General features: G+C 39.9%; 2 protein-coding genes across 2 annotated transcripts; one reads left to right on the top strand and one right to left on the bottom strand.

The window, feature by feature from the left end:
- Nucleotides 1–4,206: 4,206 nt before the first annotated feature.
- Nucleotides 4,207–19,530, top strand: SPDYA (speedy/RINGO cell cycle regulator family member A). Its single transcript, XM_019549592.1, has 6 exons — nucleotides 4,207–4,812; nucleotides 6,084–6,142; nucleotides 6,430–6,515; nucleotides 13,559–13,730; nucleotides 16,407–16,713; nucleotides 19,262–19,530. Exons 1-6 carry the CDS (start codon nucleotides 4,584–4,586, stop codon nucleotides 19,348–19,350), a joined length of 942 nt encoding a protein of 313 aa, XP_019405137.1. The 5' UTR covers nucleotides 4,207–4,583; the 3' UTR covers nucleotides 19,351–19,530.
- Nucleotides 19,531–19,561: 31 nt separating this feature from the next.
- TRMT61B (tRNA methyltransferase 61B) lies at nucleotides 19,562–26,667 on the bottom strand (the record flags this gene model as incomplete). Its single annotated transcript, XM_019548589.1, has 7 exons — nucleotides 19,562–19,675; nucleotides 19,867–19,938; nucleotides 21,221–21,453; nucleotides 21,853–21,944; nucleotides 23,367–23,557; nucleotides 24,365–24,467; nucleotides 26,413–26,667. Coding segments are annotated over 7 exons (1,011 nt in total), but the record flags the coding sequence as incomplete, so codon positions are not given.
- Between the last annotated feature and the right edge of the window lie 4 nt (nucleotides 26,668–26,671).

Raw genomic sequence — 26,671 nt, 5'->3', positions numbered from 1 at the left:
TATGTGGGAATAGGGGCCTGTCACTTATTTCTGCTGGAGGTGTTCCACTTTGTATAACTGGCTGAATATTCACTGGAGCAGGGATTTGAACCTTGGTTTCCCACAGTCCAGATGAATGCCCCTCCTCCCTCTTGAACTCTTGTCTATATTAGATCTTGCTTGTTTTTCATGAAACATTTCAAACAACTTTGGACTCATTGCAATATGGTATATAGGACTTTTTTTAACTCATGGATTGGGAACCAAGAGGGATTTGTGATACCTTTTATTGGAGAGAGTGGTTCGACACATTTTTGGAAACAAACTGCCCTCCCTCACGCTTCAGTGGAGTAGAAAAATAATTTCCCTCTCAAGCTGTATGTTCTTGGGATTTCTTTCTCAATCCATGGGACTTTCAGCTTTCTATCTTTTCTGTAGCTTCTTTCTTCTAACCCTCTTTGCCTCAGATTCCCACTCCTGGGTCTCTCCCCATCTCCTTTCTCTGTCCCTTCCTCTTCCCCTAGCAGTACACCTTATATCTCACCTCACCTTTAGTGGTCTTTTCCTCACAATGGAGTTGTGATGGTTTGTATGGGATAGCTTGCATAGGGATGATCCTGCCTCCGACAGAGGATTGGATTAGACCAGTGCTTCTCAACCTTTTTTGTACCAGGACCCATTTGTAAACATCGACAGCCAGTCCCCACCCAGTGCCCCTCACTCCTGACCTGCTGCCCTCCACCCCCAGCTCCCCAGTGTGTGGGGCAGGAGAGGCTGTGGGGCAGGAGGTCCCCAAGCAGCCCCTTGCGGGTTGCAAAGAGGCTAGCCTGCAAGGGAAAAGCCACAGTGTCCCACGTATTTCTCCTTTAAAGGAGAATCCATTTTTAAAAGTTTGCTGATCCATTGTAAAAGCTGGTTCCTAACCATTTCATATATCCTTGTGACCCACTGTTGGGTCTTGCCGCTCGGGCTGGGAAACGCTGGACTAGATGACCCCTGGAGGTCCCTTCCAGCCCTGCCTCTCTGTGACTCTAACCCAGCCTCTTGCCCATCGCCTTTCCCCTCCCTTCCCATCTCCACATCCCAGCAGGCCGGGAGGCGCTGTGCCCTGCTGGAGTCACAGAGTGCTGGGCAGGAGCAGTGTTGCCAAGTCAGCTTATAATAAGCAGAATTGGGCTTGTTTGGGGGTTTTTTTAGTCTCTTTAATTTTTTGACAGTTGTGGGTTGATAAGCACCCCCACTCCCCTCTCTTTGACATGGGTTGGGCTGGTTTTTAAAAGCAGTGCTGCTTTTTTTTTTCTCTCCTTCTTGCAAGACTTAGCAACACTGCTAGGGAGAGGCCCAGAGGGAGCGGCTGGAAGGGTCCTGGTGCCCCGGTCGCAGCAGGCAGGGTGCAGGTGAGATGCTGCTTCAGCACCGGTGAGAGGAAAGCTGGGTGCTGGTCCCAGACTCAGCCCAGAGCCCACCTCATTTGCCTATCCTGCCTAGCAACAGGACACTCTTCTTTCTGATTGGGTGAGGCTGGCCTCTCCCCTCCCCCGCACCTCCCTGAACATGACCTGAGGAAAATCAACCTGCCTGATGCCTCGGGCTGGGTGGGGGGGAGAGTGCATTCCTAGCACTCTGATTGGCTGAGGCTGCTTCCACCTCTGCCCTGGTTGGCTATAAAAGGGGCGGACTCGGGGAGGCATTGGCCTGAGGCAGTGGTGGTGGCAGCCACCAAATCTGCCCGTCAGATCCCTCTCCACCCCACCCCGGCACTCAGCCTGAGGTAGTCATTAAACCTGAGTCTGTGCTGCCCTTTGCTGCTGCCCAGGCAGGGATGTCCCATGTAGCACAAAATTCCCCTATAAGTGAGGCACCGGCCCTGCCCCCAGAAAGCTGCCCATCCCCCATCAGCATTCCTGTGGGCACGCCAATGCCCGCACCATCCGCTGAGTAGTAACATCTCCAAGAAGCTGCTCCTCCCACCCCACAAACTCAGTACAAGACTGACAACAGCCTTGGGCAGAGCACAGGATGGCCCCCAATCCTGCCATCCCACCATCGCTGGAGGTTGTCAGGACAGGAGGCCCTTCCAGAAGGGCAGGGGGTGTGCCTGTCTCCCCATGGGAGCCCCCAGAGGGGCTGGGGTGGGAGAGAGAGGTCATACCCTCCTCTTGCCCCAGACAGATCCTGCTACTGGGCTGGCATTGGCAGAGCTCTCCAGGCCACAGGGAGTCTTGACGTTTGTGGCCCTTTGAGACGGGGACACTGGCACCGCTCTGAGAGGTTGTCTCAGCCTTTCTGCAGACTCCATTTATCTCACTGCATCAGGAACAGTGGGGCCCCCTGGGCATGGGCCTTACAGTGCCTAAACTTTATTTTGAGCCTACGGAAACTATTGCTCTAAGAAATCCCTCTTCTTTGTTGGGGTTAATTCAAAAGGTGCAGGATGATTCTTGCAGGGTGGATAATCTTTTGGACATTAGTCCCTGCTCAAAAGGATACTTCCCTCCCCTTGTGTTTTTGATTCAAACATGGCTTCCTCTGCAGCTCCACTCTTGAGTAACAGCCCTTTCTTTGTTATACTGTGGTGATTACAACCGCTTCCCCTCCCTCCCTCCCAAAAACTTTTCCTTTCACAGGAATTGACCCCTCCCCTGACCAAGAGACTCTTCTTGAGATCCCTTTGGCATCTTTTCAATGCTGAAAATTGTATGGCACCACTTCTTATCTAAAAGCTTGATTTCTTTGGTTCTGGCTCTATAATTTCTCTTATTTAATGGAGAGTTTCCTCTTTTCAGCTTATATAGTTCATAACAAATGTTACAAAACCAGTTCAGGACCTCAGAGTTACTCTAGCATTATTTTGTGATTGGATTTAATTATACCTCTGTTAAAATTTCCAATAATTTAATCTGTGGGTTTTGTAAATGCAAATTGTGAGTAGGAAGTTAAGAATTAAGATTCCTTTGATTACTGTCGACTTTAATGAAGGACTGTGAACTTGTCTAATGCAGTGTTTTCTGGAAGTTCTGAATGAATAAAGAAAATAGATAAAGACTCTTTCTCTTTGAGAGGAAGCTTTATCTAAAGTCAGGTCCTGTCTACATAAAAAAATGCACATAGAAATAAGACAGGATCTTAGGCTCAGGTGATTTTGCCATTGCTTACTTCAAAAGGTATTAAGTGTTTGGATGAGCCTTGGATGAAATGATAGAAATTCAAAGTACTTTTGATAAAACACCCAGACTTAGATGTTTTACAAGGACCTGTGCCTTTTGGGAGGTGAAATTATTTTTGTTTTCTTCTCATTATTAATGGAGAAAAGTAACTAGCAGTATTAGTCTGAAGTCAGGCATACTGCAGGGCAGGGTGGCATCTTAATATCATTGGTTGCCTGCAGAAGTCTATGCCTTTCTGAATAAATTAATCTATAAGATGCCACCCTGTGTTGCCTTCTGCCATTAATGTGAGGAGCAAGATGGCTCAAAAGAGTAATAGGTCATATAAGTTTTGACTTCAGGTTGTTAGTTTGTTTGGTTAAGTAACCTCCAACTGGAAAGCTTATTGGTCTGTGCAAGACAAATTACTGATCTCTGCCTGTATTCTGTTTGGGCAAAAACACTTCACCGCTGTATTTGCAGCCATAGCAGAAAAGCCAAGGGACTGAATTGTCCTCTTCTACCTGCAAAAAGTGGTCTTCTCTGAAGGAAGCTCTGACAAATTTTAAGTATTTCTGATAACAATGGAGATTTTGTTTATTATACTTTATATGGAACAATACTTGAAGAGGATTTTTAAAAAGGTTTCAATATCTGAAGTGCCTCCTGATAATCATAACTAATTTCTTCTGTCAGCAAACTCTATTGACAAATCTATATACAACTTATTATATAGCAAGAATTCATTAGCACTTATTACAGCATTTAATATTATTAAATCATTTCATAATATTATTACATAATAATGTAATGGTATTAGATGTGTAGTAATAACAATATTAGTTTTATCAATCTAAGTTCTCAATTTTGATCTTTAGCACATATGCTGTTTATCTAGTAAAATCAACAACTGCACAGCTCAATGCAGTTTACCTGTAGAGGAAAAAATGCTTATTCTAAAACTGTACATATTCAAAAAATTCAGAAGACATTTTAATGTGGATTGTTTTTAATTATTTTATTCACAAGTTGAAGATGATCATACTAACTGAGAAACAGGAAAAAAGGGAAACAGGGCATATATACTAAACTGCTCATTTGAGAAATACTACTGTGGCCCCAGTCATGCCACAAATTATACATGGGTAACTTTATACTTTTGAATTTCCATGTTAAGTTAAATAGGACTGCTCACATGACAGTGCTTTTGTAGCATGGAAAACTATCTTGGTACAATTTCCTATTTTGTATAAGAACTTGCATATAAGACTTATCTGAAAATATCCATAGCAAATAAAACAGTTACAAAGACAGAGTTTGCGGTATAACTATGTATACACTTTTTAATTATATGTATGGTTTCTCATTATACCAATGTGACTATAGAAAAAAGATTCATGCTATATTATCTATGTAGTTAATATTTTACTTTTTTTAACAGGGACCTGATTATTCAAAATGAGACATAATCTAATTTGTCAAACACCTCCCACTGTCACTGTTTATATAAAATCAAGTGCATCCAGGTCACATCAACAAAAAAACCCTGTATGTCTAAAACGTCCTATTTTTAAAGACAGTCAAGAAAGCTGTGAAAACAATGTGCATGGTAATAAATGTAAACGTCCAAAAGGTCCATGTTTAGTAATTCAGCGTCAGGAGATGACTGCTTTCTTTAAACTGTTTGGTAAGCTAACAATTACATATTTTGAGTAAAATTATGCAAACTGAGATTTCAGATGTGCTATATAAGCAGCTATGGCTTTTTAAATGCAATAGTAATTTGAACGTCTTCTTCCGTATATACTAGAAAGCATATCTTGTTCTGAAGAAACTCTAAGGCCAGAGAACTCACACCAGTAAATTGAAATGATAGAAAGATATTCCTCAATTAGTTTAAAAGCTTCCAGTTCTCTATTAGAACTTGTTGTTATACTTCAACGTTCAAATATGTACCTTTTAAATTAAAACAAAATACAAAAAGTGTTACAAAAATACTGAAAGATACATATTTGATTTTAAAAACAGAAGCAAATTACTTTTTCCTTCTGTTGTCATCATTCCCTTTCTCTCCTTCTTTCCTCTTTCATCACTATCAGGCCCTATAGCTTATGAATGCTCTTTTTGTATCTAAAGTATATATTTATATTGCATTACATTTCAAAATAGATTTGAAAGAGGCTGAATTTCTCAACAATGGAAGAAAATACATTATTCTGGAAATGATCATTCAGGAAGGGAAACCAAATGAAGAGAAAACATGCAAAAGAGTTTAGGAGCTACTAAGGGTTTTCATTTCTGTTGTATACATTTTTATAGTTTTTGTGCTCCAAATAAAGGGACAGAAAAATAGCAGGAGGCTCTTTTTGTTCCTAAAAATTCTGAACACAGAAATCAATTAAAACAGAGAATTTACAGTACCCAAATATAGTCAGTCTTCATCATCATAGGATAATTATTGGGAGCTATACCCTTAATTATGCAAATACTTTAATACTTACAGCCTAATAATGGCTTCCAGAGAATCAAAATGCAAGAATTCTCATGTCTGTATGGTTAGTCAGAAATACAGGTGCAGCGTTAATTTAAATTAAATACAACCACGTAGGTGCAGTAAATTAAATAAATGAAGAGGGAAGACTATCACACAATGGCATTCAGCAGCCCTCTAGTAACTCAGGTTAACTATGAATGGAGTTCTTTGTGTTTTCTGCTTTGCATGGGTTATGATTTCTCTCCTATTATTGGGACTTTCTCCACTGCTAACCCCTTTCTCCTGTCATCATCTCCTTTTTCATTTTATTCAAATCAAGAAAATTTCCTTTATTAGGCTTGATTAAAAAAAAGAGAAAAACAAAAAAACCCTAAAAACTTTTTTATATGTGTCTGTAAAAAAATGCCTCTTTAGAAAAATAGTTAATTTTATCAGTTGAAATTCACAACTATCTTTTGTTGCAGATGATGATCTAATTCAAGACTTCTTATGGATGGACTGCTGCTGTAAAATTGCAGATAAGGTAAATTTGGTGTCTAGGTGTCATGGTTAACAGGCTACTTCTAGAACGAGTGTCTTACCCCTAATCACTTGATAATATAGCATGAACATAGACCATATTCTGCACTCTATAATGTACTCTCATTTTCTCCACTGAAGCTTCTGGACAGCATAATTTACAAACTACTGGCTGGGGAGGAATGCACAAAATACAGTCTTGTTTTGATGCACCAATTAAAATATATTAAGCAATATTATACTAAAAACAAAGAATGTTAATATTCTATTTTTTTTTACCTTTTCTAACAGTATCTTTTGGCAATGACCTTTGTTTATTTCAAGAGAGCTAACTTCAGTATAAATGAGCACACCAGACTTAATTTCTTTGTTGCTCTGTAAGTATTCTTCAGATACCTGGTTGTGTTATTAATATTATGCATCTTTGTATTGGTTTATTCCTGTGTTTATGCAACTGATAATACTGATTTTCAGATTAAAATTCCTAATGTGGTTTCTAATGGGGGTGTCATATTGCAAACCTCTTCTTTTCCCCCATTATATATTCAATACTCTTATTGGCAACCTTACTAAAGAAGCATTGAAAATAATATAGGTGAAGTTAATAAGAATGCCTACTATTAAAAACTGACTGACACTTTTGGATCCTGTTTTCGGTTGCTTGTAAATTTGGCAAATGTTTAATATTTGGATTGTTGGTAGTAGTCATGTTGGTCTAAGGACATAGGCAAGGAAGGTTCCATGGATAGATGTGATATCTTTTACTAGACCAACTAAAAAGATGGAAAAAAGTTTTTTGCAAGCTTTTGGGCACAAAAGCTTGTGTTAAGCTTGCAAATAATTTTTTTCTATTTAATCGGTCTAATAAAAGATATCACATCTACCCAAAGAACCTTGCCTGCCTAATATTTAGATGTTAGGGGCATGGAGAGTGGGCCCTATTTGATTCAGATTTGGATTCGGCCCAAATCAGGGACAGTGATTCAACTAGTTGATTCGGACCATTGTCCCTGATTCGATTCGGCCAAATCCAAATCTGAAGTTTCAATGCTGATTTGGAGAATCAGCGATTCGGACACAGAGACAGCTTTAAATGTTTTTTCTACATACCTTGAGGTAGCAGCATGGCTTGTGAATGCTGTGATGGTAGGGGGATGGAGTATCCCACAGGAGCGTGGGGGGGCCCTCCACTTGCTCGGTGGTGAACTTAAATTATTTCCAGTCCACTTCCAGGTCCACTGGAGACCGTGTGAGGGGGCCCTCTGGTTCAGCGATTGGCCACGGGGGGACCCCAGGTGCCCCCCCAGACCCTGCAGGCACCAGTTACCGAGCTGGGGTGGGGCACAGGGGGACCCCCTGAGCACTCCCCGGCAGACTCAGAAGTGGACCAGAAGTGCTTCTGGTCCTCTTCCAGGTCTGCTGCCAAGCACGCTGGGGAATTCCCCACACTTCTGTGGGACGTTCCATCTGCCCCAGCATTGCAGCATTCAAGAGTCACCTGGTACCTAAAGGTATGTAGAAAAAACATTTAAAGTTGTGTCTATGTCTGAATTGTTAAATCTCTCCAAATCGATTCGGAGAGTTCCAATTTGATTCGGAGAGATTAAAGGATCTCCTGATTCAATTTGGATTCAGAGATTTGACCACCGAATTGGGTCTAATCTCTGCCGAATTGAATCAGGGACCAAAGCTTCGCACATCAGTAGATGTGTATACCAGGCAGAATTTGTTTGAAACTTTTCCACCACTGTGGTTTATTATTTCTGAGAATGAAGTTCAGGAAAGATGCATTGCTTCCCCAAACTAAAAAAATTCTTGACATGTTTTTGTTTGATGGTGCTAATGCCTTTGTCTGTTTGAGTATGGATATGCTTTTGGCAAATGAATGTGTGAAAGGTGTGCATTCTTGCTACCCTCCTCAAATCTGCCATAATTTGGTCAAGTTATAAATCTCTGAAAAAATGCAGTTTGCGTATGTTAAAAAGAGAGTATGTAGATTTTAGCAGCTGAAATCTCCATTGATTCCATGCTTAGGCCTCTCATGGTTTCTAATGGTAACTGAAATGCATATGCATATTTTCCACAGAAAGACTCCCTACTTTTGTAGATCTTACATGTGACGGATCTGCATTATTACCATGCCCACAAAGCAAATGAGCATGTTATGTCCTCTGACAACTCCCATGTGCGACTGAACCATGTATGAGCCATCCCTACAGTGACTCTATATGTTCCATGCCCATGCTAGTGAAACTCAGGACTTTCCCTGTAATGACTATTCCTGGTGCTCATGGGTTGCACCAGAATGAGGAGCCCATGGAAGAAATTTAGACTTTAACAGTAGAGGGGAAACATAAGAGAGATTTTTGGAATATGGATACAAGTCTATGCCAGTTAGAACACAGCCTCCTCTACACAATGAAAGAAAACTTAAGATTCCTGAATCTTACCATCCCTTTGTTGTCAGCAAATAGGCTTATAACACGCTAACAAAGCTTACCTCTCATCCCTCTTAACACTAGTCTACACAGAGCATGACAATGCACTATTGCTATCAGTTACCCAGGGCCTGATTCAAAAGGTATTTATGCAATTAAGTTGCATTTTAGTAAGATTTTGTCTTCCTACAATCCAAGCAATTCATTATTGACCCATCTAAATAGTTATGCACTTGTGATTCAGACATGCATATGCAGAGATATGCTTTCTAGGTGTTAAACTAGATAATGCATAGCTATGTTCCAGCACACTTAGCTACAGAGCATGCTTTTACCATTCATTATTCTGATTCAGACACATGTAAATATGCATAGGATAAACATGTCATTTTGGAGTTCCCTGTATGCTTAACTACATTAGTGCACAGTTGACCAGTTTTTCTATGCAGAATCTGAAAGCATCTATCAAGCCAACCTGTATGTTATTCCTATTGACTACAACTTTCTACAATCACATTGATTCCTTTGACCTCAGCCTTTCAATTGCTCTATATATGACATTTGTAGCATTTTTATAGAATCAGAATATTAAGGTTGGAAGGAACCTCAGGTCATCTATTCCAGCCCCCTGCTCAAAGCGGGACCCAACCCCAACTATTTTGTATTGCTCCTGCTAATTTAGTTGTGTGTCATGGTAGTTTCAGGTTTGATTCTCTGAGCGTGGTATAGATAGAGTTTTTCTAAAGGTAAATTGAGCTTGGTAAACTATGGGAGGCATTTTTTGTAGGATGCACGACTCAACAAAAGGATGTGTTTAGCTAAAAACTTTGGCCAATTTTTTTCTACCTTATACAATAGAAATTTAAACGTGTGAAGAAGTAAGGTACTTTCTTGCCCCTGTGCTCTGTGTTGGGTGGCCTTTTTCAGAGTATTTGTGCAATTACATTAGTCACTAACAATGCACTAATTAACCAGTGTCCAATGAAAATGTGGAGAAGTGGAGGAGGAATTGATCCTCAGATTCTGTTCAAGGGTAAACCATTATCCATCACAGTGATAATGCTGTGGAATCAGTCAGCCCAGGATAGTTGCACATATGCCCAAAGCTAGCAGTGTGTGGGAATCATCTGAAAATGTGTTCTTGCATTTTGAGAGAGACTGAGCAGATCAGAGAAATTTTGGGTATTACTGAAACAAAAAAGGATAGAGAGTTTCAGTAGCTACTATGAGTAATGCAATGAAAATGTGTCCCACTTCTCAATCATTTACACTGCACGGTTTTCCTTTGAAAATATGAATTTCTATATATCTAATACATAAGAGTATATGACCTCCTATCCCTTTTACATGTTAAATTAGGATGAGAGATTCTCTAAAGGGTGTGCAGCATGACAACTAGGGCTAAATACATGACAGTTGTGCAAAATGAGTAAAATGCAACCACAGAAGAGCTATTAAAATGCTTTCAATAATCCTCAGTCAGAAAACGGAAAGCTGAGTGTTGAGATTACCTTGCTTTAAGTGCTGGTGGCATGTAAACTATTGAGAAAATGAGAGTATTTAGGCTTATGCCCACTTCAGTGATGAGTAAATGTATGTGCCTGTGCCTATATAGGGGCTTATATCACTGAATCCCAACCTATGAGCAACACTTGTCTGAGCTGCAGGGTCTGTATAAATGTTGTCTAATTCCATGAGAGGACAGGAACCCAGACAAGCACACCTCTTCCATACTCCTATTGGCTATATTATGCATCCCCTTGAATAGCATGCTGGCTGCTGTGAATCTCAACCAAAATATGCTCAAGGGTCACCATTCAAGGTTTAGAATCACAGGGACCTCAAGAGTCATCTAGTTCAACCCACTACACAATGCAGGATATGCTATTCCTATACTTCTTGAAAACTTTGAAAGAGAAAGATGCCACAATTTCCCTTGGCAGCTTCCTCCACTGCCCTCTTGTTCTGACAGTACGGAAGGGTGTATTTATTTATTTAGAGATTTAGGCTAAATCCTCTTTGCTACAGTTCAAGTCCATTGTTTCACATCCTGCCCTCTGTGGCAAGAGACAATTTATGTACCCTCTTCTTCTAAGTAGCTTTTCAAATATTTGTTCCCCTTAATCTCCTTTTTACCAAATTAAACGTTCTTAGTTCTCTCACCCTTTCCTTGTAGGGCTAGCATTTATCCCTTTGTTGTCTTTTTGATTAACTCTGTATCCTCTCCAGTTTTTTCACATTGTTTTTAAGTTACAGAACCCAGAACTGCACACACTACTCTAAGGCCTAATAAGCACTGAACAGAGTGATGTTATCACCTCCTACATCTTATGTCTCATGCAGCCCCAAACTGAGTTTCCTTTTTTTAGCTGACCACATCACATTGCTGGCTTATGGTGAGTTTGTGATCCACCAGCAATTCCAGATTCTTTTTAGTAATGTTACTGCCTTACCAATCATCTCCCACTCTGTATTTATGCATTTGATTTTTCTTTCCTAGGTGTAGAATCTTGCATTTATCTTTGTTGACTTTCGCTCTGTTATCTAGTGGCTAGTTCTCCAGTTTATCAAGATCCTTTTGATTTCTGATTGCATCATTCAGAGTGTTTGCAATGCCTGACCTATCCAGAGAATACATACGGAGATCTGGGATGCATAACTTCCTTTTTTAGTTCCACCTAGGTGTACACAAATATAATTTTTAGGCACAAAAATACAAAACGCAGCAGTGACAAAAAGCCTTAGTGAATTATGTCCCTTTCAAGCTCAAGCAACACAATTCTGTGGGCTGGACCTAAGCCAGCTGATGAACCATATGGGTATCAATATGATATCACATGATGGAATTTATATTTTCAGTTTGCTTTTTTAAAAACCTAGGAACTTATATACACAAACAGTATTAGGGCTTCAAATTCAAACAGAGATCCATAAATGTTAGAATTAATATTACCTTTGGAGCCTTAGATTGGCAACCTACGTTGTGCAAGTACTGACACAGTCTCTAAATACGCAATCCCATGTTATTTTTCCCCAGGATCTTTACCTAATTTGTTGCACCAGATGTGCATGCTCTGGGGACAAACCAATGTAGAAGAGACTGCAGCACACCTGCCTTTTTGTTGCAAGCGGTAGAAGGTGTATAGTGAGTGAAGGATTGAAGAAGAGAAGAAAAGTCTTAATGTTAACAGTTGATTGCTGTTCTGAAAAGATGAATTCTATTGCCGCTTCTGTCAGATTTTGTGTATGATATTCATGAATTGTGTTTCTCAGTCCCTGGAGACCACAGAGACTACTTTGCAGAAGGACAGAGCACTCATAAGTGCAGAGGAAGTCAATGGATACTGTACTTAATGTACAAAGTATTATACAATACTAACTACTCTGAAAAATAAGTTCCTAGGTATCTCAAATTGGGCATACAAGAGTAGTTGGTACTTTTTACCTCAATCTTTCTATGCCTTCATCATGCCTTCAGCTGAGACAGGCTTTATGAACTTCGTATTTGTGAAGCATTTGGATGAGCAGTAAGAAGCTCCATGGAAAAAACCCATAAGGAAATTTAAAATTCTGTCTTCAAAGCAGAATTGAAATACTCTGCAGTAAATAAGGGAAAATCAATCACTGATCAATGAGAAGAAAGTTAAGATAAACAGTGATAAGCCACTCTGGCTCTCAGAGGCAGGTATCCTCTGGAAAAATAATTTGTGCTCATAGAACAAAATACTGTAACATAATGTATGCATACAAGGGGAGTGATTTATGGCTCTGTTAACCTTAGTTCAGGCATTTTGTAACTTTTAAGTATTAGACTTTGTGATATTAATAATGGCTTTCATGTAGTTTGTGTGTACAGATTACTAAAACTACTTGCAAACAAGCTTATATCCAATCTGTTATGAATTTACTATTGCATGCATCTTAAATTCTGTGGCTGCTGGTTGTAGCTGTGTTGGTCCAAGGACACAGGCAAACAAGGTTCTTTGGGTAAATGTGATATCTTTCATGAGACCAACTAAATAGGTGGGAAAATTGTTATTTGCCAGCTTTTGGCCACAAACACCCTTCTTCAGGCATAGGGAGAGTGTGCTGGTGTTATGTGTTCTCCATGGTGGAATAGAAACCAATATATAAAATGCAGGTCTGTGAAAATGCAAATATGTGGCAGTGAGGATCGGAGGGAATAGGAAACAATAGGTGTGAGACTGGTACGTGTGGGAGTAGAAGAGGGGAATGTTGACTTGGTAACAGAATGTAGCTAGTTAAATGTAGAGGTTACCTGTGGTTATCGGATGGCCGGCAAGTTATAATGTGCCATAAATCCAATGTCTATATTTAGTCCATGATTTTTTGTGTCATTGCACCTTGTGTCGCTACTTGTCCCCAGGGAATGCCTGTGCCATGAGTGCTCTGGCTTGTGGCAAGCTACCCCAGGTGGGGTAGGAGAGCCTGGGGTCAGTACTGTGCTGGCCCCAGAAGCCTCATTTAGGGTCCTGAGGTCCTCCTGGGGCTGCAGCAGTGGCAATCCAGTCACTTGGAGGCTGGTCAGATTCTGGAGCAAGGCTCCAGCCAGCCCCGGCTCCGGTTCTGAGCTGTGTGCACTGCCACCACGGACACAGCCCTTTTTTTCGGCATGGGCTTTTTTGACCCTAGGATTTCCTGGGGTCAACTACCCCTGTGCTACAAGGTAGCAGCATGGGGAGCAGCTGCATGTGTGGTGTGTAGCACTGCAGACAGATCTGTGGCACCACATACCACATGTCTGTGCTCATCTGGACAGAGATCTCTGCCTCAGAGATAAAAAAGGTGATTTTAAAAATCAAAACTAGGTAATTCATCCTAGCAGAAAGGTAATTTTGGTAGAAAATGCCCACAGATTAATGGAAGCAAGGAAATGTGTGATAGGTTTAAAGGTACATGTCTGAAGTCATACAAATATGATGACTGAAATTTCAAGATTCTTAATGTTCATATTTGTGTAGGTATCTGGCTAATACTGTTGAGGAAGATGATGAAGAATCTAAGTACGAAATTTTTCCGTGGGCTTTGGGAAAATCTTGGAGAAAGCTCTTTCCTGGTTTCTTAAAGTTAAGAGACCAACTCTGGAGTAGAATTGACTACAGGGCTATTGTAAGCAGACGTTGCTGTGAAGAGGTAAGGAGGCCTTCAGTATACTAGATTTGGGGACTGTGACACAATTTATATCAACTGGGAATGTAGTCCTATATTGTATTTTATATATATGTGTGTGTGTGTATTTCTATGAAAGAAAAATACAGTTTCCATGACAGGAAAAATATATATTATTGTATGTATATAATATTTTCTGCCATAGAAATTTTTGATGACCATCAAAAAAGGGATACATGCAGCTGAAACGTAAGGATTTGTCTATTCTGTTCTTATCAGAATTTTCTTTTGCATTTATTATGTTTTCTTATGGATACTGGTTTTAAGCAAAAATCCTGAAATCTTATTTCAAGTCTATATCCAAACTTTAAAAAAATTGTTCAGTTAGCCCACCTTGTAACTGAGGTATTTTACATTATGCTACTACTCCCAAACTTGTTTCACAAGTTTCTTCTGAACGCAGTCTTTAATTGGCCATTTTACATCATTCTGTTTAGAAATGTTTTGTTTTTCCAATTACTTAGAAAAATCATCAACTCCTATATAGGTACAGATTGTAGATGTGTTAATCTAATGACACAGGCAGACAAAGTTCTTTGGGTAAATGTGGTATCTTTTATTAGACCAACTCAAATACAGTAAAATCCCTGTTTTCTGGCATTCTACTAGCCAGCATACTTTATTAACCAGCACCACGCCACTGTGCTGTCCCCATCCACTACTGTGCACCGCCACCGCTGCATGTAACCACCCTATGCTGCTGCCATGCCATCCACCACCCCGCACCACCGCTGTGTGCAAGTCTCATGCAATCTTCCTGTGCCAGTGCCATCCACCACTCCGCATCGCCGTGTGCAAGCCCTCTGCTCTGGCTTCGGTATTTTTAGATGACTGGCATTTTTACAATACCAGCATCCGGCACTCCCCACTCATGCTGGATAATGGAGATTTTACTGTAGTTGGAAAAATTCTAATTTTTCCAACTATTTCCAACTATTCAGTTGGTTTAATAAAAAATATCAGATTTACCCAAAGAACCTTGTCTACTTCAACTCCTATATAAAACTTTTACATTGAGTGAAATCCCAGTGAAGTCAATAGCAAAAAATTCCATGGATCCATAAAACTAAAATTCTGCCTTTTATTTCAATGCCTTTTTGTTTTTTACTGAGTAAAAGTGTTAACTTAACAACCCCTCCCCCAGTTGCTTTTGCATTGTTTCATCCCATTTTTTAAAACCTGAGTTTAACCATAAAGGGAAAAATATCCCATGTCCTCATTCTTTTGTATTTTATACCATATTTACTCAAATTCAAGATGAGACTTCCCCCCATTCAGCGTGCGGGGAAAAGCCACTTGTCTTGGAATCTAGTACAAGGCAAAGGAGGAGGGCTGGCATTTTCTTTGGCATCAACTCTGGCCCTGACATAGGATCGGAGGCATAGCAGTTGCCACCCATACTTCCACCTAGCACTCAGTTATTGCTCTGGCCCTTTCTGACCTGGGCATGGAGCACAGGATAGCTCCAGCCCCAGCTCAGAACTGCAGCAGCAGCTGTAGTGGTGGAAGCAGCCCCAGCATCTTGGGGTTACTGACAGTAAGTGCTTTGGGGGCAGATGGCAGGGGGGGCAGGCAGCAGGGGATGCAGGCATGGGGGAGGCAGCAGGGGCCGCAGTCACTGTGGTGAGGTATAGGGGAGGCAGGTGCATCCACCATAGTGGGCAGGGGTAGGTGGCAAAGCAGACAAGTGCAGGGAGGACAAGGGGTAGGGGTATAGGGGCAAAGGCTGGCAGTCAAACTGCCTGCCCCTCCACTGCTGCTTTCTCTGCTTAGTACTGGGGGGTAGAGGGATGAATTGAAGAAGACACTCCAATAATTATATTTTCTCTACATGAAAAATTGTAACAAACATATACATTTCCATGTATAGAATCAAATTATTGGAGGTTGTACATTCAAAGTTATCTTGGATTTAAATAAATGTAGTATTTAGATTTATTCCAACTGCTTGTAATGGCTTGGACCTATCCTTGGGGTTTGGAACTTTAATGAATGTAAAAGGCATATATTGTCTGAATTTGGAACAGAAGAGGTTCTCTTTTATTTTCATAAAATAACAAACTGTGAAACTGTATGGTTGTACCCTGCTTCCAAGAGAACCTGTATCAGATTTAAGACCAGGGAAATGTTGTAATATCTCTCAGGCAGTTTCTTTGCTGGGAGGCTTTATATTGAAACTTTGACATCATCCATCTATTTTTGGAAAGCATGATATAATTCACAATGGATTTCACACTAAGTAAAACAGCACAAGACTTTGCCAAACTCTAAAGTCAGGGGAATTTAAAAAAATCATTCAGTTCAGGCAGGAAAAAAGCACTTGCAGCTTCTATAACATGCTAACTGAATGAAATTTGTTTCTGAAAATTGAGATACTGTGTTATGGAAGCTGGTATTATGGAAGCTGAGTGTTGATTCCCATCCCCACTAATTACATCAGTTAGCAATGAAATGGTCATATTGTGTCACCAAATTTTTGCAAAAACTCATTCTTTGAACTGCATTGATCAATTTAACACCAAGGTACCATCTTCTAAGATAAACAAATGCTTTTGAATATTAATAGATTTGTTTTGGTTTCAAGGTTTGCTTGTTGTTTTTCCTGATTCTGGTTCCATACAGAATTTATTTCTAACATAGGTGATGGCTATTGCTCCAACACATTATATATGGCAGCGAGAACGTTCCATGCATCACAGTGGAGCTGTGAGAAATTACAGCAGAGATGAAGTACAGATGCCACGAGGACCTAGTGCTACACCCATAGATTGTTCACTTTGTGGTAAGAAAGGAAGATTTGTAGGACTAGGATTATCATCCTCATCCTCATCCTCTTCCTCTACTGGCACTTTAGAGATGATGGAGCAATATCCATCTCAGGAATTGAAGGACACTTTCCCAGTTGAAAAAATGCTGATTGATCCTCCTACTTCCTGTTATTTCCAAGGTAGGGTTCAGTACTGTAACTTTCATTTTAGTTGTCTTACATGCATGTGTTATTACAGTAGACTGCAAGTGACCTGTATAGCAGATCTATTACATTTATCAGTATTTTTAAAACATCCAGCTCTTACAGGATTGAAACTAAGTGTATACTGCTGGTTTCTGGTAACAGAGTTAAGTTCATGTGTTAAGAGGTAGTAGCCCTCATTGACATGTCAGTGTCACCAGTAGCTTCTAAGGATAAATACAATTTTATGTGCAAAACTGTACTAGCATAGCTTCTTTAAGTGGTAATGAGCAATTTTCTTATACCAAGTACAGGCTTGCTGTTATCACTTTGTCCACACAGAGTGCTTGCTATATAAAATGCCTCTACTTCTGCACTGGTAAAACATTCCATGTGAAGTTATAGTGTTTTGTATGAACTAGGACTACATTTTTTGTACTTTCCTCTTAATTGGTTTGTTGCAGTCTTACAGAGAGAAAAATCACTTTATAGCCCTATTCTCATGTAAGTTTTTCAATGTGTGAATATAACGTGTGTGAAAGAAGAGACTATCACTTGAGGCACTTAGTCTATAGAACTGGTATCGTGGAGGCACTAACAATAAATGCTCCACCCTGTCAATATGTCTTAATTTTGATCAGAAGGAATATTAGCAAAGGGGTGGAATGTCTCTAGTACTAAGAGCACAGTGTAATCTTCATGCTTATCAAATCCTTGGTCTCTGTTAAAACTCAGATTGATGGTTTGGGGGCTAGAGGGATCCTGACAGAAGCTGCCAACAAGTGCACTTTGATAACATGTTGCAAAAATGTAGAAAATCCCTTTCCTTGACCTTAAGAGGCTTAGAAACATTGCATAATCAATGATACTTTCATTCATATCCTGGCTGTTTACTCCTCTTAGGCTGAAAACATGTTGATTTTGTGCCACCATAATAATGTTTATGGTGGCACATAGGCCAAGTAAACAGATGTCCACACTCTTTGTGCAACAAATGCCCTATATTTGTGGCCATAGCATAAGTGGTATAAATTTGTGCCACTATTTTGCAGTAGACATCTATTTGCTTTATGGTGGAAGAGTCCAGGCAGCTTCAGGGGCCGCATCCTGTATGGTCCAGGAATTCCCATTCACAAGATACAGGATCAGGCTCCTAAAGCTGACATTCCAACCATCCATAAGAATGTGAAAGTGGAACTCAAAAAAAACTCACAGTTGAAAACTTCTAGCATTGCTTCCAGAAGTTAGGACAAGTACCTATCACCTGGGGGAGATTACTTTGAAAGGGACAGCTCATACAAATGTTGTTTGTACACTATTCTTTAAAATAAAGGCTAGGTCTTAGAACTTTTTGATCACCCCTCGCATAATGCCTCAATCCTGCAAAGACTTGGATGTGGGGTTAAGCACTGGGGAACACTTGCACTATAAAATGTTAAGTACAAATGTTTGTAAAACGGGTTCATTTTTCTAATTTTATTTAAATAAAGTTTCTCACTAAAATATCTACTTTTTCACTAGCACAAGTAACACTGAATTCCTTGGTGGCTATAGCAATTCTTGTTTTGTTATGTTCAGTTAAATTTTGCAGCTCTAGAGGACTTTCAAACTTTAGAAATGTTTCAGTTGTGAGATATTTATAATGGGTAGAGAATCACGCTGCTAGAAGCAGTAGAACATTTCACAGATTAATCTTGCTATTACCATCCTTTTACCCTTCTAAAGAGCCATTTAAGTCTCAAATTCTAGATCACACATCACTTTTTTTAACCCACTGGTGTTACATGTGAGAGCTAAGATTACTATCATCTGAAAAGAGATTGGGGGGAATTTATTTTATTTACTTCAGAGACCTGAGGAAGGGTACTGCGGTACCTAAACGCTTGTCTATGTCCTTGCCAATGATACCGTTGGACAGTTCGTTCAGTAAAAGGTATCACCTACAAAAACTATTGCCTCTGTTTTCTTCATGCATTTGATGTATGAAACAGCAGGTCACTGTTTGTCCTGGATAATCAGTTCTTTTGGCTTTTTTGGGAGTTCTCAACACTGTTTCAGAGAAAAAAATATTTTTAAAACAGAACAATGAATATACCCATAAGTTACAGAAGACTCCTATCACAGAAGCACAGAAAAGAACTAGGATGTAAACTTACATATTTTGACTTGTGTTTTGTTCTTTAGATAAAGTACCAAGCTTTCTTTTTTGTAACAGCTGCTAAAAAATGTTTGACTAGTGTTATATACTAGCAGCTAAGCAATTTTCAGCCTTCTAAAAGTGAACCTTGTCAACAACTAGTCTTTTTTACCTGGTCGTTTACCCCATGTACAGTGCGCTGGGTAAACACCGGGTCAAATTTCTGTGAACTGGTTTCTCTTAACTTCATGTGCACATTTTATTTCTAAAGCAACTAACTATGATTGACAAGTACATACTGATGGAAACAGAAGTTACATTCATGTATCAGAGAGCAGAATTTGCTCCATTAGATCTTTATTCTATATAAACAAAGTTTTGTTTTGTTTTTTTTAAAACTCCTGGTAGACTGTATAAGCCTATCCACCAGGGGCAGAAAAGGTGGCTGCATGAACCAAGACAAATCCATGGACTGGTTTACAGGAAATGAAGAATGAAATGCATCTGACAAGATTGATCACTGACAAGAATCTTCAAAACTTGCTTCCTGATAAAATGTTTGTTTTCTTTGTTGCATAGCTATAGCATAACTGATTATTCCATTTGCTTTTCCCTTTTCAATTGTACACAGAGTATCAAAATGTATATTCAATACAAATCAAAGCAGTAATCATTTTTTTAAAAAAATGTACAAAGTCTACAAAAACAGTATTTATAACATTTAATATTATTTTGGTAAAATACAGTACTTAAATTATCAACTGTCATCTGGAACGGTGTCTGGATATACTGGGTTAAATTTCCTCAGTTTGATAAGAAATACTAGTTTAGGGGGAGAAAAAAAAGTAATGTTATTTCCACAACAATCTCAATGTGCTAGTCACAGAAAATGACTGTAAGTTAGGTTGTTCTATTATGTCTAATATAGCTATGTATTTAAATATAAACAATCTTTAAAAAACAGTATTACACAAAATTTAAGATTATAAAAGTACGATCCAAACATTTCTCACCTGTGTGACCAACTTGCCAAGGGTAAGGCCGAGCAATGTAAGGTACTGAACCAACATGTTCCGAAAGTGACTCTGTTAGATTACAATACAAAGCAATTATTTTCTGAGTTACAAAGAATATACATCAGACCAGAGCATCCGTATCTAAATGCTAATTTTCTTAACATCCCACCTTTCTTTCATTTGATAATCTGTTGCTCTCAAGATGCTCTGCATCAGCAGCTAGTTCATACAGCCTGTATGATGTTTTCATATACCTACAGCTAAAGTGAGCACCCCATTTTTCTTACTGGACTCTCAGCAGTTCTGAAAATATGCCATAGTCAAAGCTCTACAGTAACACACATGAATATAGGAGTCTTCCATAAAACCATGTTTGTACTGCCTCTGTGCCAGGCCTTGGATTGCCACCAAGAGGCAGTCTCCACCCAAACACTTGTGGAGGTGGTATAGACAATCCCCAAGACAAAATTCTCTGAATTAAGCAGTTTAAAGATACGCGCTGAGTGGCTTGACTGAGTTTCAAATCCAAATGTACTATTTAGTTTGCAATTATTTGTTTTTTAAAATCAAAAAGCTATTGCATTTGAAACTGTATCTTTATTAACAGGGCTGCCAATCAAGAAGTATAGAGGCATTTCCCAGTCAATATTGATTGTAAATGTCACAGTTCATGTGTGTGGAAGGAGAGGGCATGAATGCCAATTATGGCTTCCATATCCAAAACTCTCAGCGTTAGTAGTTTTGGTACTTTTTCATAAGAAGGAGAACAAGAAGAGAGGGTGAGCAGAACAGGCCAAGTCTAAGAGACAAAAATAGTATTTAGCAATGTGATTACATTTTTAGCCCTCAAAAAACCTTTGTTTTCAACATGTATTAAAATATATAGTTTTAATATTCCATGGTTAGAGACCCAGATTTACCAGTTTCAGACCACAGAAAGAAGCTACACTAACGGGCCAGCCACATCTCAGCAATAAGTCTTTATCTACTTAAGCAGGGGGTAATATTTCTGTGTCATGAAATAGTAATCACTCTCCATGCTTTGGGAAATAAGTCAGAAAACCAGCAGACTCCTACAGGAGTCAACAAAGTTTAAGTACATCACAAAGGTGGTAGCTTTGGCTGATAAATGTGGAGGATGAATATATACCTGAAGTGATGTAAAGGAAATTGCTGGGGGATGGAGAAAAAGTGGGAGTATAAAATGGTGATTGACAGATAGTTCAGAGAATGTCTATTTGTAAGAAGAAAGTGTAGTGAAAGTAATGCTTCTTAAGTGGCAAATGGGAAACTTGTATCACTCTCCAGCTATGACTGCAAAACATGCATATAATTAAAGATAATTTCATACCATCACCTTCACTGCCTCCAATGACAGCTTGTTCCTGAACAAGATATTCTTCATCTTGTTGAGGTTCCTCATCTACATTTTGTTGTGCTTCTACTCTTGGGGCAAGCCTGCTGTCCTTCTTTCGAACTGGTTTTATCAACCATTCTCTCTGAATAAGTTCAATGATCTGTTCACACAGAAGAGGGAGCTTGCTTGTCCGTATTCCTTGCAACAGGTCAATAACCTGTGTGATACTTTTAAAGTTCAAAAGATAGAATGATACAACATTTTTATTTACTAAAATCCTTACATAAAAAACTGCTTGCCTGCATTCCATGAAGTTCCCTGTGCTCTTCACTTTTTGGTTCACACAAGTCTTTCAGTTTTAGTGTAACTTAGCATAAAATCTTAGCATAAATTGAAAAATAATTGGCAGATCTTCAGGATGAACTCCTGCTGAAGGCAAAAGAAGCTTTACTCAAATAAGACTAAAGGATTTGGTCCAAAGTAAATTTTACTAAGTACAGCTCAAGAATGAAATACATACTTCAAAAATAAAAAATCCATATTTATTTCACACTTTAATAAAACTACAATTGCTTAAGTGATGCCCAAGTCAAATCAACTTTAAAATGCCAGAATTTAACACTTACTTTGCTAGATATACAGCACATACACCACCCTGTTTAAGGTTTGGGTACACAATAGGCAAAGCAGTCTGAGGGTCAAGCATATCCAAAGCTACCTACAGAAGAAAGATATTTGTTAACACAACTAAATATGCAAAAACATAAATTCCCCAGGCCACCAGAAGCAGAAAAAAAAAAGAACTTATGGAGAGAATGTATGACACTACAGTGTGTGCATGTGTGCACGCACGCGTGCATGTTGTTCCGCACAGTATAAAATCTACATGTTCTTCCCATCGCTGAAAAGATTAGGCAGACTCAAGTCCCATGTCTTTAAAAAACAAATAAACTCCCTAAACTGTTGAGTTCCTCACTGCTACCCCGTTCCAAAGGAAATGTTGATGCACCTGTTAGTTTTTCCTAAATGGGCAATTCATATTTAACCAATTTATATGAAAGTTGGATTAGTATCAAACCTTCCAGTAATTAAACTATATATAGCTGGAATAACAACAACTCTAAAGTCTGGAGCAGATATTATGTAAAAGTATTGCTTTTTGGATATTTCTTTAAAAAGTTAAGAAATATTCAACTGTATTTATAATGAAAAATCACATTACACAATGAAATATTAAAATTCAGCTGTTTAACTCACGAAACTTCCAGCTATAAGAATTACCCCTTCTTCCCGGCCAGATCTTTGTTTGAAAAATTTTAAGGTACAGACAAAATTGGAGTATGTATACTTGTTTTTGGGTGGAATAACAACTTATTGTAGCCATGATTTTGAGTCAGATATATATGCTTTCGGCTCCTGGCAGCTCTGCATGCATGCATGTGAGCTAGTCAATAAAACTCTATTTATTCCTTTAATCTAAAGACTTATGTCAGTCCAGTAAAACTGATGTAATAAGCTATTGTATTAAGCGTTTGCTCACTTTTTATGGAGAAGCAATATGGGTACAAGAAGTTCTCTTCAATTTAACAGAATAAAGATTTTAAAAACAAAGAACTGTGTTTACAAAATGCGCTTTAAAGTGTTAATATTTGGGTGAGAGCAGAGAAAAGAGTTGACAATGCTCTTCATTACTTCATCACGCACTGCAGTAGGTTTCTTTCAGAGACAGGATTATAAAATAAAAGTGCTTATGCCTTATTTATGCTATAGAGTTTCTGTAACTGTTCCTTACATTAATATGTACCTAGTTCATCTGTAGAAAAGCCCACTTTCCGTCCTGGTCCTACTTTTCTCCAAAGGGAAGCAAATAAAGTAAGTTTCCCCCTACAAGATATTAAAAAGTGTAGTATGTCCACAATACAGAAATACCAGTTTCTTCTGAAGGTTTAACTTGGATCACATACAAACACTTGCTTTTTCACAGCAAGGTGAGAGGTTTTACTGTTTCTTTACATTTTACACTCAGCCTAGACATGGAAATCCCACAGTGGGTAGAAAGAGATATGAAAATTACTTTATGTTGAATTAGGAAAAAAAATGCCCATTATGTCAGTTATGGAGTTTCTTTTTAGAGACTTACTGCATCAAATGTTACAGATTTCATATCCTCAGCAGCTGTTAAAATGTCTTGCTTAATGAAATCCACGTTGTCTGGCCATTCTTCTACATGTCCTATTACCCATGCATCACGCCAGAGCCTGTAATTCTTCTTTGCTAGAGCGTGGTGATCTTGTCTGATTTCATAACTGATAACACGTCCTTGTGGCCCAACTTAAAGCAAATAAAACAACTACTTTTACTATGTCTCCTGTATCCCCATTTGCAGGTTAAAAGTAACATAGTAAACAACAAATAACTTTACCTGAATTGTTTCATCTTCCTCACCCTAACAAACTATTATGTACAAAATAAATATATACATTTTATTTCAAGTGAATTGTGTATCTAGAATTCCAGGCAAACATTAATGAGACTAAAATGTTTCTATGCATAGATAGAGAATAGGTACTGCAGTCCAAGCTGTCCATAACGCTGCCTTGCCAATGTGCTGGGAGCACAACTTATGATAAAAGATTTCAGTACCTTATGAGTCATTCAGTTGCTGAGTTCTCTGTTAAAGATGTCAACAATAATTTCAGTGTGAAGTCAGCACATGGATTTTATGTACTGCTCCACTATAATCACAACCTCAGTGTTGCAAGCTAACTACCCACAATCACCATGGGTTCAGTGAGGAAAGGGCAACCTAAGAATAATGAAGACAGCAGCTAGAAAGATAAGGCAAGGGTGATGACAAAAACTGAGTGAAATTTAGTTCTGTCCAGAGGGCTAGCACAAGGCCTGTGCAAGATTTAAATCTTCAAAATACAGTTTAAATGATTTACAGGGCATATGGCAGCCCTCTGAATTTCAGACTATATAAATAATAGGTATGAATCTTAAAATCCTAAAAACAAACAGGCTAGTAACTTCAGGCTCCTATTAATGAAAAAGTACCACTTCTTATACTGGAACTGTTTATATTGCTTCTGTAATAAATACACTCCCACATTTGTCGACACTCAGATTTTTTTTTACCTGCTCTTGATAAAAACAAACTCATTGCACCAGACCCAGAACCGCTTTCCAACACAGTGTCCCCTGGATGGATGTCCATCAGCAGCAGCATTGCCTTAATATCCTATGGGTAAAAACAATTAAGTTGAAAAACCAATATCTTATGTTGTTTCTTCGAACAGTGAGTTGTTAGACTACTTCTTTACATCACGTAACATCTTTATGATTAAAAAACCCAGTGATCTAGGCCAGCGATTCTCAACCTTTTTCCTACCGGGACCATTTTCAAAGATCCATGGCCTTTTCCGACCCGCACCGCCCTGGCTCTGCCGGTGCCCAACCCCCAGTCCCTTGCCCCCCAGGGCCATGCTGGTGTCCCCTAGTGCTGCCAGTCCAGCCATGCAGCTCTCTCCTGCCCCTTTCCCTCGCTGGAAGGGGCAGGTGCCTTCCTACCACCCTTCTGCCCCACTGCAACTTGCAACCCTTTGAAATATTCACTTTTGGGTTGTGACCCACAGGTTGAGAAATGTTGATCTAGGCCATAAAGACAGAATTTATTTTTATGTGAATAACAATACTCCTCAATCTAATAAGCAAATGGCAAATTGTGTTGGTGAAAATAAAAATATGTCTCCCCTCTTCCTTCCCTCCCAAACCACTGCGTGCCTTTTGTTTCAGAGTGAAGGAAGCAGCCTAAAAGTAAACTCTTCTGATGTTTCCCTACATTTAAATAAGGATTGCCTGGCACGCCACAGGAGTCTGCTGGTCATTTGCCTGTGGGTTGCAGCTAAATCATATATTGTTATATCTATAGACAGATAATCAAAAATCAACGCCCAACTGTAAATTTTACTAATTCTCTGTCCACAGAGAGCCCAGCCTTCTACCCTTACCATGGAGTGGGCCTCAGTTTCACAAGCTTTTGGTGGCATTTCCCCTGCCAGGAGTAAGACTAGTACCCACCTCCAAGCTGCCCTTCTGCCCAAAACCACTGGCATCCTATAGGGTGCCAGGCTATTTCAGTTCATCAGTTACAGGCAGTACCATCGACCATAAATTACAGTAGCAGCTGAATGTGACCTGCCAGTGTTGAAAATACAGACCTAAAGCAACTCCAGATTTTTTTTTTGACAGAAACTGTACACTGGCAGTTCTCAGTCTTTTTTTTAAGCCTGGAGGCACTCTCCTCAGACCCAAGGCCACACTGCTGTTCAGCCTCCCAACGGTCCCCGGGTAGCACAAATGCCTGAACTGCCAGTTGGTTTTCCTGTGAAGCTGTGCTAGCACCACTAGCTCCCTGGGCTGGAAGGCAGGGTGGCCAGCTCTGTCCCAATCTATTCCCCAAGGGTCCACAAAGCCAACACACCCATGACACAATGTGAACATGCCACTTGTAAAGTCTGCTCACAGTAATCCGTAACTAGTGCGTGCAAACATCAAGACGGCAAATGCACATTACTATCACAGTTTAAAAATCCACTGGACCACTATATAAATCGGATTCAACATATTTATTTTAATGAACACCCGCCCTGTTGTTTCTCTCCTGGGTGACTCTTGGCAGTCTCCAAGAGATTTACATCTCATTCCTGCAGACTCTAGGGCAATCCTGGAGGGTTGGCAACCCTACTGGAAGGGCATCTAGTTAGGCAAAGGCCAATTTTCACTGGGTTTCCTGACAATGGAGAAATAACAAAGCACTGCTCCTCTGGCAAAGAATGCAGGGCAGGATGGATTGCATACTCTGGTTCCTATTCATGGGGCCAAACACAGTTGTGGGCAAACACTGCCTGGGGCCTGGACAGAAACGGGGCCCTAAAAGGGTAATCTTTCAATTATCATTATCTTTGGTAAAGGGGGGCCGATACTAAGAGTCTGTACGGGACCACCAGGACTCTAGGTATGGTGCTGCCTATGCAACAGCTCTGGGGTGCTCCCATGCATGGCACAATGCTGGCATCCCCGAAAAGACCTCAGGGCCCGCGTTACAGACAACTGCCAGCCCTCAGAGGCTCTTTGCAACCTGCTTTTGCGCCCCAGCTGTGCCCGGCCTGACCCAAGCCCCTCACCTTGGGGTAGGAGATGGTGGGTCCCCTCTTCATGAGCAGCACATAGTCCTCCAGCGAGGGGCGGCGCACCAGCAGGGGCACGCCCTGGGACGTGGCCAACATCTGCCCGGGCAGCTTGCCCAGGATGCGGCTGTGGTCCACCCTCCCCCAGCAGCTGTTCAGCCGGCCCAGCACCGTCAGCCGGCACAGGTGCCTGAACTCCCTCTGTCGCCTCCTGCGCACCTCCGCCAGCACCAGCTCCCCGGCCTGCAGGGGCCGC

Source organism: Crocodylus porosus, unplaced genomic scaffold (assembly GCF_001723895.1).
Source record: "Crocodylus porosus isolate Cpor-Errol unplaced genomic scaffold, CroPor_comp1, whole genome shotgun sequence".
Classification (NCBI taxonomy): domain Eukaryota; kingdom Metazoa; phylum Chordata; order Crocodylia; family Crocodylidae; genus Crocodylus; species Crocodylus porosus.
The sequence above is the reverse complement of the archived record's forward strand: the minus strand, read 5'-3'. Positions and strand labels throughout refer to the sequence as shown.